The 19,644-nt window shown below is 40.1% G+C and overlaps 1 protein-coding gene across 1 annotated transcript in view; it reads right to left on the bottom strand.

Moving 5' to 3' along the window:
- The window catches only part of LOC104515647 (coiled-coil domain-containing protein 170-like), a gene marked incomplete at its 3' end in the record, with an annotated part of 20,737 nt that extends 1,380 nt beyond the window's left edge, over positions 1–19,357 (bottom strand). The window contains exons 1-4 of the mRNA XM_010159702.1: positions 19,211–19,357; positions 15,641–15,897; positions 11,166–11,310; positions 9,186–9,371 (exon numbers count right to left, since the gene is read on the bottom strand). Coding sequence (XP_010158004.1) covers positions 9,186–9,371; positions 11,166–11,310; positions 15,641–15,897; positions 19,211–19,357 — 735 coding nt within the window. The remainder of the gene's footprint in view (positions 1–9,185; positions 9,372–11,165; positions 11,311–15,640; positions 15,898–19,210) is intronic.
- Positions 19,358–19,644: the final 287 nt, after the last annotated feature.

A 19,644-nucleotide genomic window follows, 5' to 3' on the forward strand; every position in this document is an offset into this window, starting at 1 on the left:
GCACATCCTCAGATCTCTGGCCTTTCACCATGGTTCTCATTCATCCCCTGACACCCATGATCCTTTCCTTTCAATCCTAGAGCTTTTAGAAGTTATTTTCCCTTTATCTTCTCATGAATCAAGACTCAGTTTGAAAACAAGAAAAAATAGCCAGTACATATATATCTATATCAGTTGTACATAAAATATTGACCTAAGAGGGGAGAGCAGACAGAACTGTCTATCCTGACCCATGACGCAAAAGCAAATGATGATAGAAAATGATAGAAAAATAACCCATCTAAACATAAAGAAAACATCCTCTCTCATTCAGTCAGCTTGTGAACCTCTTTCCTTTCCCCACAATATCAATACTAAGAGTGCTTACACATTCATATACAAGAATAAAATTGGCAGTGAAACCAATGAAAAGTATAGCAAAACCAAGTCTTCATTCCTCAGGTTATTATCTAAATGACAGGAAAAACTAGGAAAGGATATTACTTCACACAAGACACAAAATTATGCCAGAGGATGGAGTATTTATAGACAGTGACTGAATTTCTCTGAAAGTTTCAGTTGTTTAGCAGAGGTTCAGCAAGTGGACTGATATGAGCTAAGATTGCGTACCTTGGAGTTGAAGAATCGTTCCCGAAGTGGCTGTGAATATGGTGACCTCTCAGGGGTCTCTCAGGGTCTATGTGCAGCATAGGAAGTCATTTGTAATAATGGAATGCATGCCAATCAAGTAGTAAATCTGGGACTATTTATGTAGATCACCAGTGAGGATGGACAAAAAAGGGGTTTGGGAGGCACTCTTGGAAATAAAATATAAACCTATGATACTAAAAATACTAGAATTTTTAAATAGCTTCAAAAAGGCAAACATGCAAAGAAGTAGATTAAAACAAACCAAAACAAATCCTGTCATTTAAGAAATTATTTGTTACTACCCCTTTCTAAAGTAATTGTAGAACCCTCTTGGGAACAAATGTTGGCAAGATTCCTTGCCATTTTCCCTTTTGTATTCTAAACAATTCCTATTAATAGAAAATTCCCACCTGTGCTCAGAATTACTCTGTGGTAATTACAGCAAAGAATAGAGAGTGGTTTATTTCAATTACAGTTTTCAGCAGTGTGTATTTTTCCTTTCAGAAACGCACTGCAAAGGTAGTTTGCCAGTAGCAGGGAGCTTACCTAATTACAATGTTGTTTCAAATTGTGAACATCTGCAAACAAACACAGTTGAATCAAAAGATCAAGGTAAAAAATAAGGAACTGCAAGCCTGTTGATGTCTAAATATTTAAAGAAAAAAGAAAAGGCAATTTACAGAATGAAAAGCCCAAAAACTCAAAACATTAAAATTCTGAACAATCCTCCTTGAAACCTCTCTTGAACAGAGAACATTTACAACAGCTAGCTTCAGCAAGGTCAGCCTGCACACTGAACTGTATCCAGAAACTTAGGGACTGACACGTAAAGGTGTTATCCCAGCTGGAAGCTAGAAGCAACCCCTAAGAGTCTAAGTGATCAGTGCAGGAAGATAAAACAATTTCCACCCCAGAAGACCAAAAGGATGGAACCACAGCAGGTCATGTTTTCTCTTTGGCACCTCAACATTTGTGGCTAATGTCCCATGGCTCTGAATTATATGAAGCATTATATGCATATGGATATTATATGCATATGAAGGTATGCGGCTTGTAGGGTCAAAAAAGCTACCCAACACTGACACACACCAAATTCTGAAAACAGGAATAATTATGAAAATTGATGCTCAAAGAAAACAGAATTAGACATTAGGTGGATTTACCCAGGGTAGACCACATCAATGACTGGTTGTCAGGCAGAAGAGATGTGGCAGATCTACCATGGCTGTGCTCACCTGTGGAGGTAGAAAGCAGCACCACATGTCCTTCAGCTATCCGGGACTGGAGCAAAAGGGCTCATACAGCACAGTGCTGTACTCAGTTACCCACTTGGGCTGGGACGCAGTCTACCCACACTCATCCACTGGCACCCTACCTGCACCAGATTACAGAAGGTGTAAGAGCACCCAGATGCTCCCAAGGCCTCCCTCACGAGAAGTCCTGTGTTTAATATTAGCTCAGCTGCGTTCACAGAAAATGTGTTTAAGAGGCGAGAAAAAGTACTTCTGCCTTTTAAGCAAAGAGAGGGACTTTTTTACAAGGAACAGGTAAAAGAGCTGTATTTAACACAGCAAAACAAAATGAGGGAGACATGATCACATTAAAGTGAAAGAGAGGAAAGAAGAAGGAATAAGATCTTTTAAGTGATAATACATATTAATACATATCCTCACTCTGTTGATCACAATAACTATAATGCATTTTTTCAAAGCTGAGATAACTCTTCCTTAACATACTGTATTCCTTCGTATTTCTCAAGACTTCAACTAGCATGTCCTATACACATATAAGTTCTGTTGGTCTGTCATCTCATCCAGTAATATTTTTTAAAAGCGGATACTAGTCAAATCAGTCACAATTTCTGAGGCAGTTTTAAGTGTCAGATTACATACTATAACTAATAATTCATCTATTTCAATTCTGAATTTCTTTAGAACATCTGAGTGAATGCGACCTACTCCAAAGTGATTCAGGTGTTCAAACTCAGTTTTCCAGAGCTTTGAATTACCTCATCTAATTCTGCCTTCCTAAAGGGGGAGGAACACAAATAAACAAATGAAACAAACAAACAAATAAAAACCCACAACTGAAGCAGATTCAGAGATAAAACGACAGGTCCACATCCCAAAAGCGTTGTAGCATTTTATTATGGTGGTAAGTAAGCACAAATTAATTGCTCATTTACCTAACCATACACTGCAAAAATTAAAATCTTTACTTTCATCTAATCCAATAGATTAGAACAGGCTGTGAAAATGTTTTTTCTCTAATTAGTTTGCATGTATGACATTACAGAAGTATGTCACACCCTATTAAAAAGCCACTATTGTGGCTTTGCAGATGAGGTTATGATAATACTGACTTTTATCTCCAGCACCAGCTTTCATCTTACTTCTAAAGAAAAAAAAATATAGCAAAGGAGAAAAAAACTCTCCTTTTGTACTGAAATTTTTGGCCCTAGGAATGGCTTTGTTCAATTTTAAACTGCCTAGCAAGAATTTTGAAAATCTGTGGGCTTCCAATACTAAAAAGTATCCAAACACATCTTCTTAGCCTTTTACATGTTGGAATTAAGCCCAGGTGCTGGCAAGTTTGGCAATGTTAGTTTCAGAAGCTCTGTAAAGGTCTTCCCACAGAACACCTTCGGAAGAGATGATGGCATGAAGGCTTCCCTTATAACTGGGCCATCTGACGAGCTGTGAAGCTTTAACTAACAATCTCTCAGGAACCCATTTATTTCTGTCTTTTACTGTTCCTACACACACAACAGCTCCTAAACCAATTTCTCATTGGAAGAGAAAATGAATCATTATTTGCTGTTCAGGTTAAAAAGGAAAGGTTTTCCCACAGACTGCACATAGGCCACGGCCACCTAATCACAGGGTCTGTATTACCCATGGACAAACTAAAAGGACATACTCCTCCTGAACTCCATTAATTATCTCAGCCATGGCTAAAGCAATGAGCAGCTGCACCAGAGTTATTCATAGAATCATAGAACGGTTTGGGTTGGAAGGGACCTTAAAGACCATCTAGTTCCAACCCCCCTGCCATGGGCAGGGACACCTTGCACTAGACCAGGTTGCTCAAAGCCTCATCCAGCCTGGCCTTGAACACTTCCAGGGATGGGGCATCCACAGCTTCTCTGGGCAACCTGTTCCAGTGCCTCATCACCCTCTCTGTGAAGAATTTCTTCCTGATATCCAATCTATATCGCCTCGCTTTCAATTTAAACCCGTTACCCCTTGTCCTGTCACTACAGGCCATTGTAAAAAGCCCCCAAAACATCTTTCTTGTAGCCCCTTCAGGTACTGGAAGGCTGCTATAAGGTCTCCTCAGAGCCTTCTCCAGGCTGAACAAGCCCAACTCCCTCAGCCTGTCTTTGCAGGAGAGGTTCTCCAGCCCTATGGTCATCTTTGTGGCCTCCTCTGGACTAGTTCCAACTGGTTGATATCCTTCTTATGTTGGGGGCCTCACAGCTGGACGCAGCACTCCAGGTGGGTTCTCACCAGAGCAGAGTACAGGGGCAGAATCCCCTCCCTCGACCTGCTGGCCACACTTCTCTGGATACAGCCCAGGATACGGTTGGCTTTCTGGGCTGTATCTACTATTAACTATTTTTGTCCAGCATTTGGTCTTGAAAACTGAAGGTTCAGCTGTCTTGAAAAGTTGCGAAACTGCAGGACATTGCATGGGCAAAACAACATTATCCCAGCACATACGTTATTTTTTGGAGCCAATATATGTTGTGGGGTTTAGCTCCACAGTGGATGTTATGTGAGCTGTTGAATGAAGCTGGGCATCCCAAAGGTTCTTAGGCTTCCCCAAACTTGGTGAGCTGACTAACTCCCCAGGTACTAGTGCTTATATTAATTAGATAACCATTAACTACAAGGGCATTTAGTTATCTCGACCCAATCCCTGACTTGATGCACAACTTCTCTGTAATCCTCCCAGACAACCTGTCCTTGCTTCACCCTCTGTAGGTTTCTTTTTTCTTCCACAGTTTGTCCAGGAGCTCACTGTTCATTCACACAGGCCTCCTGACTTTTTTACCTGACCTCCTCTTCACTGGGATACATCGCTCCTGAGCTTGGAGGACACGAACCTTGAATACTCACCAGCTTTCCTTGGCCCCTCTTCCCTCCAAGATCTCTAACTCCACCATTTCATGGTTGCTGCAGCCAAGGCTGCCCCCGAGTATCACATTCTGCACCAGCCCCTCCCTGTTGGGGAGAACAAGGTCCAGCACAGGACCCCTCCTCTATCACCTGGAGAAGGAAGTTGTCATCGACACATTCCAGGAACCTCCTGTCTTGCTTCTGTGCTGCCATCCCTCCAACAGATATCAGGGTGCTTGAAGTCACCCATGAGAACCAGGGTTTGTGAACATGAGGCTGTTGCTATCTGTCTGTAGAGGGCCTCATCCACTTGCTCATCCTGGACAGCTGGCCTGTAGCAAACCCCTACTACTGTGTCCCCTCTCCCTGCCCTCCCTTTAATCCTGACCCATAATCTCATACGCTCTTGGTCAGCTCCTCATCCATCCCTAGGAGTTCCACGCACTCCAGCTGGTCTCTGACATAGAAAGCAACACCCCCTCCATGTCTCCTCTGCCTGTCCTTCCTAAAAAGTCTGTATCCTTTCATTCTGATACTCCAGCCATAGGAGCCATCCCACCACATTGCATGGGGCATATCTTTGCAGAACAGATGTTTAAAATAACACTTCAGAAGGAAACACAAATATTTCCATGTTGAATCATCGTCAAAGATGTGAAACAGAACAAGCCAGATTACTAGTTCTTGTGGTTCATCAATGACAGTACTGTATGAAAGGCAAATTCATCCAGAAGAATATATGCATCTTCTTCTATACTGCCAGAATAAAGACATGCACAATATTACAATATTTACAGAATTCTAGAAGCAAGCTCTTGCATATTCAGTCAGAAACGTGAGAAGTTCAGAATTCTCAAAGAAAAGCAATACATTACAATGAAAACAGCTTAATGGCTTGCTGGTTTTACTTATATTAGTTTCGAGATTAAGCTTCCGTAGTTTGTTGTTTGACATTGTGATGCCGTGAGGCTAACGAGGAAGCACATAACATTATCGTTCACTTGCTAATGCTGCTGAAATGAAAACCAACTAACTGCAACAGATACTCGAATATCAAACACACTGAAGAACATTCTGAATCACTCTCATGTGTTAACCTTACAACCTGTCAAAATACTGCTTGAACTTAACCAACCTTCCTTTCATTTCCTTCATCAAGAATTTCAGAATCTACAACCTGATGAACTGATCATTAGATAGCTGCCTCCTCCTGGGACATCAAGAAAGGCACCTGGATGAGACAGGGAATTCATAGAAATCCCAAGGAGCCAGAGCAAAGAACTACCTGGCAAGAAAATCTGGCAATGATGCAGAGAGGCGGCGTGGAACAGCGTGGTGGCTGAGGTTTGCTAGAGAGGATTGACAGAAAGTGTGATGGCCTCAATACATTTGGGAAGAATTTGGAGAGAAAACCGGGGAAGTGAGCCACCATCCCAACCTGTAATACAGAAGATGGCAAATATGTTTGGCCCTGGGAGCTTCAGGCAAACGCAGTAAGTCACTTGTACTCAGCCTGTGCTGAGTAAACTCTGCTAGAGGCAATTCCATTAATTAAAGCTCAGAAGAGAGTCCAGAAACACACTCTGTGTGTTTCCTGGCACAAGACCAGCATGGATTTCTGCATTTCCCCTTCAGAGGGGAACATGTCACAGCATGTGCAACCCTGTTCATGTGCATAAACTGTGTTGCCAAGCATGTGACAAAGTGACACCAACTTTATACCAATGGTGCTCTTCCTGTAACCTGGTAAGACACTGTGCTGGTTTTGGTTGGGCTGGGGTTAATTTTCTTCATAGTAGCTAGAATGAGGCTGTGTTTTGGATGTGTGCTGAGAAGAACGTTGATAACACTGATGTTTTGGTTGTTGCCAAGTAGTGTTACATTAAGCCAAGGATGTTTCATTTTCTCATACTGCCCTGTTACCCCAGCTTCTTCTCTACAAGAAGAAGGGAGGAGACACAGCCAGGACAGCTGACCAAACTGACCAAAGGGGCATTTCATGTCATAAGATGTCATGCTCAGTATGTGAGCTGAGGAAAGTTGACCAGGGGGAATCACTGCTCAGGGATGGGCTATCAGTCACCGGCTGGTGAGCAACTGTTGTGCTGTGCATCACCTGTTTTTGTATATTCCATCATCATCATTATTATTTTTATTATTTCCTCTTCCTTTACTGTCCTATTAAATTCTTTTTATCTCAACCATGATGTTTTTTCCGATTCTTTCCCCTACCCCAACCTGGGGGGTGGGGATCAGCAGCCACATTGTGCTTAGTTGCTGGCTGAGGCTAAAGCATGACAGACACCTACCTATCAGGAGAACAGGGAATGCCATACATCCCCCTGTAGATATCCGGATTTAAAGCATTTTTTTTATTTTTTTACTTATTTTCTACACTGAATTTCTTAATACACTTTCGCAAACACAAAACATTCTCAGCAGATTTACTCAGTCTCTGCAAATTTAAGTCGCTAAACTGAAGTGGTGCTGGAGGCATCTGCAGCCTCTAGATAAGCCCTGACGGCACACACTTCACCTGAAAGGCAATGCTAATAATTTAGCAAGACATTTCTGTAAAATGGGTTAAATAAATTATGTATTTGGCATATGCACAATGGTGATAGGAAAATATTTTTCACACAACTAGCTCTACTTTTGAAATGATTTGGCAGTCAGAGAGGACTTGCAAAACAAGTCACAAATTAAGCCCTCGTCTTGGTTTAAAACATCTGATTCTGGCTTAGTGAACAAACTACACTCTGCTCTTGCTCACACATCTGTGTTTGAAGTGAAGTACAAGAACAGAATGTTCTCAAAAAGGACATGTTTAAGTTTTTGATGCAGGTTCTCTCTCAGTCCCATTTGAGTCTTAGAAAATTTTACACAGCTTGGTAAGAAATATTTTCAACAGTAAGCATAATTTATGACCCTTGGTTACTCAACATTTATCTTCCCCACAACAAATTCTTTCTTCTCCAGAGCACACTGTCAGCTATTTCTCATCTCCTGAGTATTTTGCCTACAACCAAGTCAGAACACTATATCCTTTAAAGTGTATGGCGGTAGACTTCAGTTCAGGAAAAAAGTAATGCCAGTGGGATGGGAAAAATGTTATATTACATTTGAAAACGTACTTGCACAAGGTTGCCTTTATGTTAAAAATTTCTACAAATTCAGTCATACACAACTCAGCTACATATTTGGCAGTCTAAGTTGCTTCTCTTATTCTCTTAAGTTCTGGCCGTCAGCTCTAACCGCACTACTCTATTACCTACAGGAAATTTTCATTATGGTTTGAGTAAACTGCTCTCATTTCACAGTTATCACTCAGCGTACAAAGTAATAAGGAAAACTGCTACAGAAGCTCATTTTGTTCATCCATCCTTTTCAAAGTACAAAACCTCTTAATGCTGAGTTCTCCTGGAGCAATCAAATCTTTAAATCACATCCTTTTCCTTTCCAAATCCTATCTAGGTAAATTTGGTGAATAATTGACTTACAACTTAACTTATATTTCTCATTTTGGCATCACTCCTGCTGCACAGATTTCCTCTATGGGTTCCCTACAACTACAACTTCTGGGGGTATGAGGCAACTGAGTATTTAGAGTTAAGAAATGCAAGTTTATAACACAGTGAAACGAGATAAATTAGTGTGTTTGGAAGACAAGACAGCTCTTGAAGAGAAAGTAAAAGAATAAATTAGTGTCCAATCAATTACTTCTAATTTCACATTAGAATTTTTAAAGAAACTGAGTAAAAGAAGCCTCTTCCCTACAGCAAAACAGTGCTTCCCTGAAAGAGCCATTCGACTGCCTACAACTTCTGGGGTATGAGGCAACTGAGTATTTAGAGTTAAGAAATGCAAGTTTATAACACAGTGAAACGAGATAAATTAGTGTGTTTGGAAGACAAGACAGCTCTTGAAGAGAAAGTAAAAGAATAAATTAGTGTCCAATCAATTACTTCTAATTTCACATTAGAATTTTTAAAGAAACTGAGTAAAAGAAGCCTCAGAAAACTTGTAATATCACATAAATATTATTTAAAAGAGGATTTTTTCATTCTTCCATACTTGTGCCTCAGATAAGCTCATTAATTCTATAAACTTCTGTTTATTTACATGTTTGTCTAAGCCCAGAAAAGGCTACAACAATACAAAGAAAGCAAAAATATAAATTTGCAAGCATCATCAGAAGACATCAAATCTCAATGCCATTTATTTTATACAATGTTATTGTTTAATCTAAATATATTCTGAAGCTTTCAAAAAAGTTGAGAATAAGCTTAAAAAACGTGCTTTTTGGGAAAGACCCTAATCAGCAGCAAGCCTTCAAAAGCATTTTTTTTCATACAGCCGCTATTGAAAATCAATGTGAAATTTTGAGAAAACATTTGGAAACTACACAAACATGCACATCATGTAATTATGTACCTTACTAAGTTTTTCCATGTCTTCACAGTATCCTGCTGCCTTTTTCTGCTCCTTGGTCACTTCTGAAACAAGCCTCATGATTGTTTCTCTACTAGCTTTGGACTCCATCTCATGGACATTGATAGCTTCTTGAAGAGCAGCAACCTGGTCTTTTAGTGACAGATTTTCTTTATATATTTCAGAGACCTAGCAAAATAATTCAAATATCAGTAACTTTTTTAAAGCACTCAACAATGACATATATTCATCCCAGTATACCTGCTCCTAATCACCCCAATGAAGACATAGTGTTTCTGGTGACCCCTAAGTCAGATTTATAATTGCAGGCTACTATTTCTTTTCAGAAAGAGTAGAAAGACAATTAAAATGAGAACCATATTCGCACCAGAAACCCACATCTTAGTGTAACGTGGTTCAGACTTACTCCCACACAATGTCTATGATCTATTAAACAGGTGGAGAGCTACTGTCACTGGATAGCTGCGCTTGACATGAAGCAGGTCAGAAAACGAAAACAGATCATGTAGCTAACTTCATGTGAAAAGCAGACCATTTCAGTTTGGCTTGTTAAGATTTATGCCTCTCATTTGGAATGAGAAACTGAAAGCTGCATTTTACACTTGAAACTTTTTAGGCACAGGCAGGTTTGAGTCAGTAACAGCTACTTCATAAGCATATTCAAGGGCAGGGCCAAATACCTGGCAGGCTGCTGTTCTGAACAGCCGACACCTTGGAAAAAGGAGTCGTTTCCAGGAGGATTCTAGGGCTGTTTTGGTACGTTACACTATTTCCAAGAAGTAGATGAATGTGGGTACTTCAAAGAAAGCATAAGGTAAAAACTGTACCCTGACTCCTGCTGGCAAGACATTTGTTAAGACTAAACCAGATCAATTCTGTCCCAAATAAAACCATAATGTGAAAAAGAAGCTAAAGAGGCATGCCATGACCCCAAAAAGAAAAATGAGTTGCTAAGTTTTCATAATGCTCACAGTTTTCAGCACAAATTAGATTTCCCAACTAGATTTATTACTGCATCAATAACAGAAGATGCCAACAGAGAGTTTTTTTTAAACTCCAGTTATGTCCTTAACTCAAAGAATTTAAGAGTTACAGCTTAATACAAGTATTTTTACCTCCAATGACAACCAGCCAAGTTTTGTTAGAGCATCTATTACATTTTCAATGTGCTTGCAATATTATGAGGCAAGTACTTTAAGAAAAGACTGTGATACATACCTGGATAATCTTAATTTAATAAGTATTTCTTTTAGCCAGAACTCTTATTATAATATTAATATAATGAAACAGAATTTCCCCAGATACCTAGTATGCTCCCAAGTGAAGAAAAATAGGGATAGCAAAGACTAGACAGAACACGAGAAAAATGCATAAAATTAGGATAACTTGCCCTTCAGCAGCATTGATAAAGGTTAAAAGAGCATACAAACAATTTTCCTTTCCTAAATGGAAGCTCAGTTTCTGGAACTTCAGGAGTATTCGGAAGAGAAATAATAAAGCTTTATGATTATGCCTCTAAAACACCACACAGTTATTTACAGCATTTTGTTACAGGGCTTAGTTAAGATTGTTTTAGGGTATGCTATTTCAGATGATTTTATTTAACGGTATGTCAGCTTGAGATAAGTGTCAGGATCTAGTGGTACAGTTTACATGTCACCTAGTGACTGCCAGTGTTAATGTTTTCAGGAAAGCTTTCAAGCAAGTATCTAATCAGTGCTGTACTTGGGAACTACAGGCTGATAAAATACTTAGGCAGATAAGAGCAGACTGAATTCACTGAGGTCTAGTTCAGCACCTTTGAAAATCAGCCCAATATGAAAAAAAAAATCTGTCTTAAATAATAGTACTATCTGCAAATCATTATTTAACACAAAGATTCCTGTCTTCATCGCTGGCTTTATTTCTTTGACAAGCAAATATTCTTGTATTAAATCGCTATAGAGAAAGTCTTGTCTATACCTTTGATATTAAATGTTCCTGTGGTTTCTCTATTTCTCTGACATCTGTGTCCAGGGATCCAGAAAGCTGTGTAAGGAGCTCTTCATACTTTCTGCTGATTTTGGAAGCTTGAGTCATGCTTTCTTCACACTCACTCACATATTTACTAATCAGATGGGAAAAAAAAAATAAAACACACATCAGGATGAATGTCCTCTGAAACAGAATTCTAGGCAAAAGACATTATTGCTAGCTTCTGCATGCCACAAAATTAATTTTAAAAAGTTACATATAATTCTCTGTTTCTGTTATTTAATACCCATAACTTCTGTTGTTCCCCGACATGTACACATTTCTTCATCGATGCTTTTGACTAGCACTTCAAAGAATCTTCTATGATACCAGCCTAATTCTCAGCACAAGATTTCAATAAAACACAAGAAGGTGGTGACATCAATAAACCGCCCTTGGGATACTAGAAATGAAGGCTGCAAGCAAAGGCTTAGAAAAAGTAAGGGGGAAGAAAGTGATCAAATTACAGTATAAATATGCTAAAAGCACTTCACGCCCTCTCCCTAACAAAGCTGACAGTGCTGATGATAAACCCCGGGGGAAGAGAAGACCTTCGGATTAATGGAAGTATGGAACACCCAGAGTACCTGCAAAGGGAAGTTTACCAGCAGAAGCAAACAGAGGCTGCCGTACCTTCAGGCTTCTTGCAGCATAACACTATCCCATGAAAGTGATCAGTTTAAAAAGAAAATATCAAGGGACTACCCCAAAAGTACGAAAAAGAGGTAACTTTCTGTCATCAATCTATCGCTCTCAAAGGTCAACCTATCATGCTGACATATATCCCGCATGAAACATCTGTGGTCAGCCTTAACAGCAGGCATCAGTTTGTAAACCCCCTGTAAGAATGAACAACCTAGTAACGGAGCGGTCAGTTTAACTCATTGGCATAAGTGTGGTTACATCCCTCTCGCTGCTAGGGACAAAGACAAGTCCAGCAAATAAGCATGGCCAGAGCCTGCACAGGTAGCAAATGTATAGATTCAAATCTTGCTCACAACGCTGCAATGCTGAGCACCACTTCTGAAAATCTACAAAGAAATGGATTAACAAAAATAGCCAACCAAAGCTCAAAAGAACCATTAGTGTAATGCCAATACCAGCTCCACCCATGAGAGAGGTACCCCATGGTAGAATGCAAGAGGACAAAACTGTTGAGCTTCCAGTTGAGACACAAGGTACTTTATAAAGCAAGCTCTTCACAAAAGTTTGAACACTAGAATAAAAAGAGACATGAGATACCACCCATCAGCTCCCTAGAGCAAATATTTCATTGAAACTCATCTGCTTATCGAGCATAGCACTGTTCTCACTTTTCAAAGTGGGCATGCTAGTCATTTCTGGACTCATCCTTTTCCATTTCTGATTTCTTCCTCTCTAGGTTGGCAATCGAACAGGAAACAGAGCATCACTCCATATTCAAAAAGCAGCATGAGACTCCTATAGGAAACACATGGCAAGTGCAAACACAGTACATTAAATGCTCAGAAATCACTAAGCAAAAGAGGTGGTCCATGAAAAAATGTAAGATGTTGCCTTAGGAGGGAAATCAGCACAGTTATCCATTCTGCAAAATGGAAAAGAGTGGAATAATAACAGAGGAATAGAAGACGTTGTCCAGTCAGGACCAGGATAATTCCATGTACTACTGCACAGGATACACAGTGAGCCAAAAGAGCTCTGCCTTCTGCAGCAGGTGCTGGCCCTCAGAAAACAAGTGCCTCGCAGCTTCCTCACCTCTACAGCCCCAGCAAAACTGACCAGTGAGATGTTTGCTAAACAGCTGTCCTGACGAGGGGTATGTCAGAAGTGAAAAGGTGTGAGGCTCCAGACATGCCATATGTGCATGCCTATACGTTAGGCTACTGTACGAGGTTGATCACCAACCCCACAAACTGTTCTGTGGCTCTGAAATGTCAAGGCCTATCACACACAGCACCATGCCTTCTCCGAAAAATAAGCAATCTGAAGTACAAAGCACCTACTTAACAATTCTACGAATAACCTAATTATCTCCAGTAGGGCCATAAAGGTGTGAGCACCCAGAAAATAAGCAATCAGGTACAAAAAAGTAGAATGCAGCTCTTTCACAGTTTTGCTAGCTCTTCAGAACTAATGAGCAAAGAGAAGGGGAGGAAAAAGGAAAAAAAACCCTTTTCACAGGCTCTAAAAATACCTTGGCAATAGACCTGTTGAGTAGAAAAGCACCATTTTCAATAGAAGAGGTGTACATCTTGGAAACCAATCACAGAATTCATTAAACATTTTTTACTATATCCCTAGGTATAGAATGTAAATGTGCATTTCAAGTCTACTGGCTCACTTTTCCCTTTTATTAGTGGTTTTCAGTGAAAATCTTCCTTGAATACCTAATTAGGACTAGTCATGTGCCATGTACTACCAAGATGGCCGGACTAAGTGACTAAAGTTTATTAAATCAATGCATTGACTAGCATTAAGTGGCAAATGTAATGACTATCTGAGGAGAAGGAAAAGCTGTGAACGCATACACTGTAGATTCACGACCAATCCAACATGTTTGTTCCTTCCAAAAGAGCAGACTCACCCTCCATTTGGAATCGTTTTGGTTAGAAAACACATTTAAGATCATAAAGTCCAACCATTAACCTAGCACTGTCAGGTCCACCACTAAACCATGTCCCTAAGCACTTGTCCATTCCCTTTCGCCAGTACTCCAGTGATACACTCCAAGTGCACAGCAAACTGGATCTGGGACTGGTAGAGCTGGAATTAAAGCTTTTTGTTTGCTCACTTCTCTCTCGGAGCAGGTCCCAGGTCCCAATCATCGTTCAGCAACACAAACAGAAGCACTGACACAAGTGTCATGGGCAAAACAGAGCAGCCAGGACCGCACTGGGAGTGACAGCACAGACATGCCACATAAAATCGATGAAATCACCGCAACAATAGGCTAGCAAAATACACAGTGTTTGAGCAGTTTACTCCCAGTAAGACAGGCAAACAAGATAGGATGTTTTTCTTCCTTTTTTTCTTCTTTCTTTTCCCCCCTGCCCCAGATTAGCATTTTAAAGAATCTTAACAACCATCACCTCAGACACTATGATGTTTTCTCGGTTGCTAGGATGCATAATACACTTCTTGGATTAACCACCTCCTCACTTATATTGGGATCACACCTTAAATCTTTGGTGATCAACATTAGCACTCTCCAGGCAGGGCTTTTGACAAATCAGCTGGTAATAGACAAGTGCACTGCAATGGATTTATCTAGATTTTAAAATAAGTTAATTATCCACTTCTAACGCACAAAGCCTGGAAGAGCTGTGCAAAATACTGATTTGGGAAATACAGACATCTGGTAAACACTCACCTTGCTCTTAACCAGTCAATATTGAGAGAGACATGGATATTAGCCTTGTAATGATGGGAAGAAATCCATTATAAAGGTCTATAATGTGTCTATTAATATACTAAGGGTGACACTGATTTTGGAATTTTAGAGTTCAGAATATTTTCATACCAACCGGTTTTATTTGTGATAAATATTACTGTCAGTCTCCATCCCACAGACCTGAAATACCAGCAGCTATGCAGGACTGACAGATGAGTGCTCCGACACACTATGTTAAGAATAGTACAGTTAAGGCTACTATGTTTTATTAAAAGTTTTACACCATCAGGATGCACGTTAAAAAAAAAAAAATTTAAAAAACCACCACAGAGCAACATCCAGAACAACGCCAAAGAAAAGTCAGGCAAAGCTAGCATTAGTGAAAGCTGAAAAAACATTAACATGCTCACTTCAGGATGCCACTAACTAGGAATTATACCATGTTTTCTTTATTACACTGCTCCTAACAGACAGCTTTACACTAAGGAAAATTCACTTGACCCTGTTCTGGTTCCCGCTGTGATACAAGAGGGTAGAAGAGACCCGAGTGGTGCAGCAACAGAGTCACTCACCACTGCATGGCCTGTGCAGCCTGTCGAGCAACAGGTAAATGCCTGTAAAAGATGCCACGTGGTAAGGGCAGCTCAGGGCACTAGACCGTAGTGGCAGGTATTGCCCGTCACTAGTGTGCTATGGAAGGCACCATGTTTGCCTCAGTGCCATACGTGGAAAAACGCGTATTGTTTCTATTGTGTTCAGACAAACAGCCCCCATGCTCATTTTTTGTAAACAATGAGGTTACACCAAGATGATGCATATCGCCAATTTTCCTCCAAAGGAGAAAATCCCCAAAACCCCATTTATAAGCTAACAACTCAAACCAAAATTCAAATTTCAATACCTTATGCACACACAGGTACACTGGTTGTGCAAGGCATTATAGCAGAATTCAGATCTGCAATAAAGTCTGTCCACCAATGTATTTTTCTGCACAAATGCACCATTCTGTCATCCCAAACAAAAATTATTCCTCATGTCACATGAGTCTTACTTAAGTTTGGCATTTCGCTCCTGAAGCTCCTCCTTCAGCTCCCAGTTCTCCTTGAATGCCACCTGGGCCGTCAGCTCAGCCTGGGTTTTAGAAGTGGCAAGCACACATGCCTCTTCCTCCATCTCCTGAATTCGGGTTTGCAAAGACAGGAGGCGAGACGTCTGTCTAGCATTGTTTTCCTTGTAGCTTTCAGCTTCAGCCTTCAGTTCTTGAAAAGAGGCTTCTTTACAGACCATTCTGGACTGGAGTTCAAGAAGCTACAGACAGAAAAGGAAAAAAATTATTAAAAATTATTATTTAAGAATTATTTTGCCCAAGCTGAAATATATAACTGCACTACAAGTTTAGTAAGGTGACAAGAAACACATTTTAGAACTGTGCAAAAGACTCAGTCTTCTATCAGTACTATCTATCAAGACTGTCACGCTTCTATCAAGACTGAGGGGGAAGACACAACTTCATTTTCATAAACTAGGAAAAAGCAATGGAAGAAAGGGGTATGTAAAACCAAAAGCTGTTGTGTAATGCAACACAAATTTTCAAGATAATCTCTACAGGAAGATACATTTATTTACAAATTCAGAATTTAGGAAAGGTCCCCCTTAAGTTCTGCTGAGCAGCTTTAACTCACCTTCCTTTTGCATCTGCGTTACAACACAGTAACACCACTATTCCCTCTTTTTGGCCTGCCTACTCCCTGCTCCCAATTCTGGTGCATAGTTCCACAGATAATCTCTGGCTGTGGGGAGTTGTAACAGCAAATTATCCTCTTGTATGCAGATGGAGCCTTTTGATGATTTGCAGCAAATTCAGAGGCAAAGAAATTTCTGGAGAGTTGAGGTTTACGCAACCTCTTCTCAGTTTATGCAAATTGGTTTTTTTTTTTTTTGGTCTGATAATCCAATCAAGTGTAGCTGGTTTTACACAGAAACAGCATAAGAGCCTTTTAAGGAAGGACAGGAGGAGGGACATCACCCCCAGAAGTCAAGGACCAGTTCCAGAGGTGATGCTAGAGCTTCCCAACAGTTCATGGAGTTCAGTTGTTTGTCTTTACTTTCCCATCTCACTTTTCAGTAAAAATACCATTTTCCATTGAACTATTTCTACTACAGCTTTCTCTAAAAGACTGAGCTTAAGCCAGACACACCAGGCACATAAAATTCCAGTGTGTTTTATTTTGTTAAAAGGAACAAGTGATTTAAAGTGGATTTTTTTGTCACGAGAAGTGTTAAGTCATATCTCAGTTTTCCTGATAATTGCAATTATAAGCAGCAAGATAAAATCTGAAGCATTTATCTCTTACTACATAAAATTAACAGGCAAATAATTAAGCCACATTAACTGCTCTTTATGATGTGTGCTAGAACTTCTAACTTGCAGCAAACATTTTAGGGCAATAAATATTTAGGACATTAAGCTGCAATTCAGGACATCAGGAAACTTATGGCTCTGCCAGAGGCTTCCAATGTGACCAAACCCAAGACACTCAGTGAGCCAACTGAACTGCAACTGCCTTGAAAAAAGAGATGTCCAGCTCCTCCTGCTCCCAGCCACACACGCCTGTCCTCTCCCTCGCACTAGCTCTGGGATTTGTCTGACTCCTCCAAAAACAACTTAACTGACACAGCTGAGAGAAAAAAATCCACTTTCTACAGAGGAGGAGGAGGAAGGGGAGTTGGCCACATCAGAGAGAGAAGGCTAACGCTGAAGAGTCAGGTAGAAGGATCACTCTTGCAACAGCAGCATAGTCCCTAGTGAGCTTATGCTTCACCTGCAAGCACTGGCTTATTCGACACTTTAGAGCTGACCAAGCAGCGCTGATTTTGAGAAAAGCAGCTCTGCCTTTTCCCAGGCTCATGGGCTTCATTTCCATATTCCGCCCTCTTCTTTGTGCTAGCAGCAGCACTTGGGTGGCTATGGGGTGAAATAAGACTGGGAAACTGATCTGGCTAAAACACAACCCAGAAGGAGATGTTTTATTTTTCAACTGCATCAGCTCCCCAACAATACAACGCACCATAAAACTACTACACCGACATCTGCGCCAGCACGAGGGATGGGGCAGTGTGGGGAAGGAAGTGAGCAGCCAAAGGCACAATAGGATTGTTTTGCTTGGCAGCTGGGCCAAGCTATGGTAGCTTAAAGCATTCACAACCTTAAAATTTCTTTGTGGTTCAACTCCCCGTCTACAAAATGTGATATTTTTTCCTCCGTCCATTGTCTCTGTGGTCAGTTCCAATAGCAAAAAAAGCAAGAATAATCTCATATCATGAGTTCTACAGAACAGTCAGCAGAACAAGGCTCTGACCTCAGCTGGGTCATGAAGGTCTTTATTAACAAGAGCATAAACAGCTGCTTTCTTCACTATTCTTTCGCTTTTGCAAGCACAGTGCTGAAAGAATCTATAAATCAGTCAGTCATGCTGGCTACGAAGCCATTCAGCTTTTCCAGTAATAAATTCTTGCTATGAGAACATGCGATTCTGTATGGCTTTTTAGAATTGAAATTTGAAGTACTGATCCTGGATACCCATTAAAGGTAGGGGACCCCTGCAGTAATTTCAGAATCAACTGGTCAAATTCAAGCTTAGATGATGGACACTCACTCCTGGAGTTCTCACTGGATAGTGTTAACAATTCATTCTCATACCATATTACATGTTGTTGCTGTTTCCTATACCCAGCTATCCGCAATTAAAGAAATTTTATTTCATTGATAGGGTTTTTTCAATGTTCATGGGCTACGCAAGTATATTGCAAAGTACTTTACAATGTGCAACAGAAATACACATTTATAAAACATACAGATGTTTAAAGTACTAGCTGGATGAATGTTCACAAGTTTCTGTTGAACTTTATGTATTTATGAATATTTATTAAATGATACACCTACATCTATCTATGCAAATAAATGTAAGCACTTCATGTCTCCTAAAGGCAAATTTGACTCCAATTTAAAACTGACTACTGACCACATTGCTTAATTGGCTCAAATAAATCTTATTCAGTCCTATGTTAAAAAAAGGTGTGAAAATACAGAAACCCTAAAAATTATCCTCTAATAAATCCTTTCTCCTACAGCAGGGACAGCAGAAAAGGATGTGTGTGTGTTCCTCAGCCTCTCTAGTTCCAATCAACCTCATCAGCTCAATCACAACCTCACTGATGATGAAAGCAAAACAAATTTGGGGAGCTGTAATTTGAATATTAAGTGGAGGAATCGGTGAGGATGGGTAGTTATATCTTAACTCACCAGCAACAGGAGGACATCTATCAGAACTTTTATAAGACCACAATTTAGAAATATTAACTTTCAGGTTTAATTACAAAAGATTGCATTTATATGATGATAATTTGACTGCTTCAAATCTTTCAAATAGAAGCTCTTTCTCAGTTCTTGAACACAGAGGCAAGCAGAATAAAAATCTCATGGAAATTCGAAGTTCTGAAGATAAGTTCTGTCTCAAAAGCAAAAAGTTTTGGACTTTCTGTAAACTTTCTATTCTCCAAAGAAAGTGACTGTACAGAATCCTCAGGTTTGGAGAAGGTTTGGAAGCATTTTTAAATGTACCTCTGACTGTGCACAGTCATACTTCACCAAAAGTGCTGCAAGTTCACTTCGAGCAGTTTCAGCTGCAGCTCGATAGTGATTCATCCGCTCTCTAGTGACAGGAATATCCAAAAGAACATGATCATGAGATTCCTGGGAAAACAGCATGAAAACAAAACCATTAGACGACGCTTTTTTTTTTAACATTTTTGCCTCTGTGCCTTTTTGTTTGATCAAGCTGCTCAAGGGCATCTGTTCCAAATATGTCACTCCCAGAGTAACTGGCCCTTACTGGAAAACAGGATAAACAGCCATTTTTCTACCAGTCACCACTTTTATCTGCAAGTTCAGCCATCAACATCAGTGCTAAAGTATAGTGGCATGTATGATATTGCCCCTCAAGTGTCCCATGGTCTGCTATTTTCAGCTCAGGTTGTTTCCTGCAGTTTCAATGT

This window comes from Eurypyga helias, unplaced genomic scaffold (assembly GCF_000690775.1).
Source record: "Eurypyga helias isolate BGI_N326 unplaced genomic scaffold, ASM69077v1 scaffold13209, whole genome shotgun sequence".
Taxonomy (NCBI): domain Eukaryota; kingdom Metazoa; phylum Chordata; class Aves; order Eurypygiformes; family Eurypygidae; genus Eurypyga; species Eurypyga helias.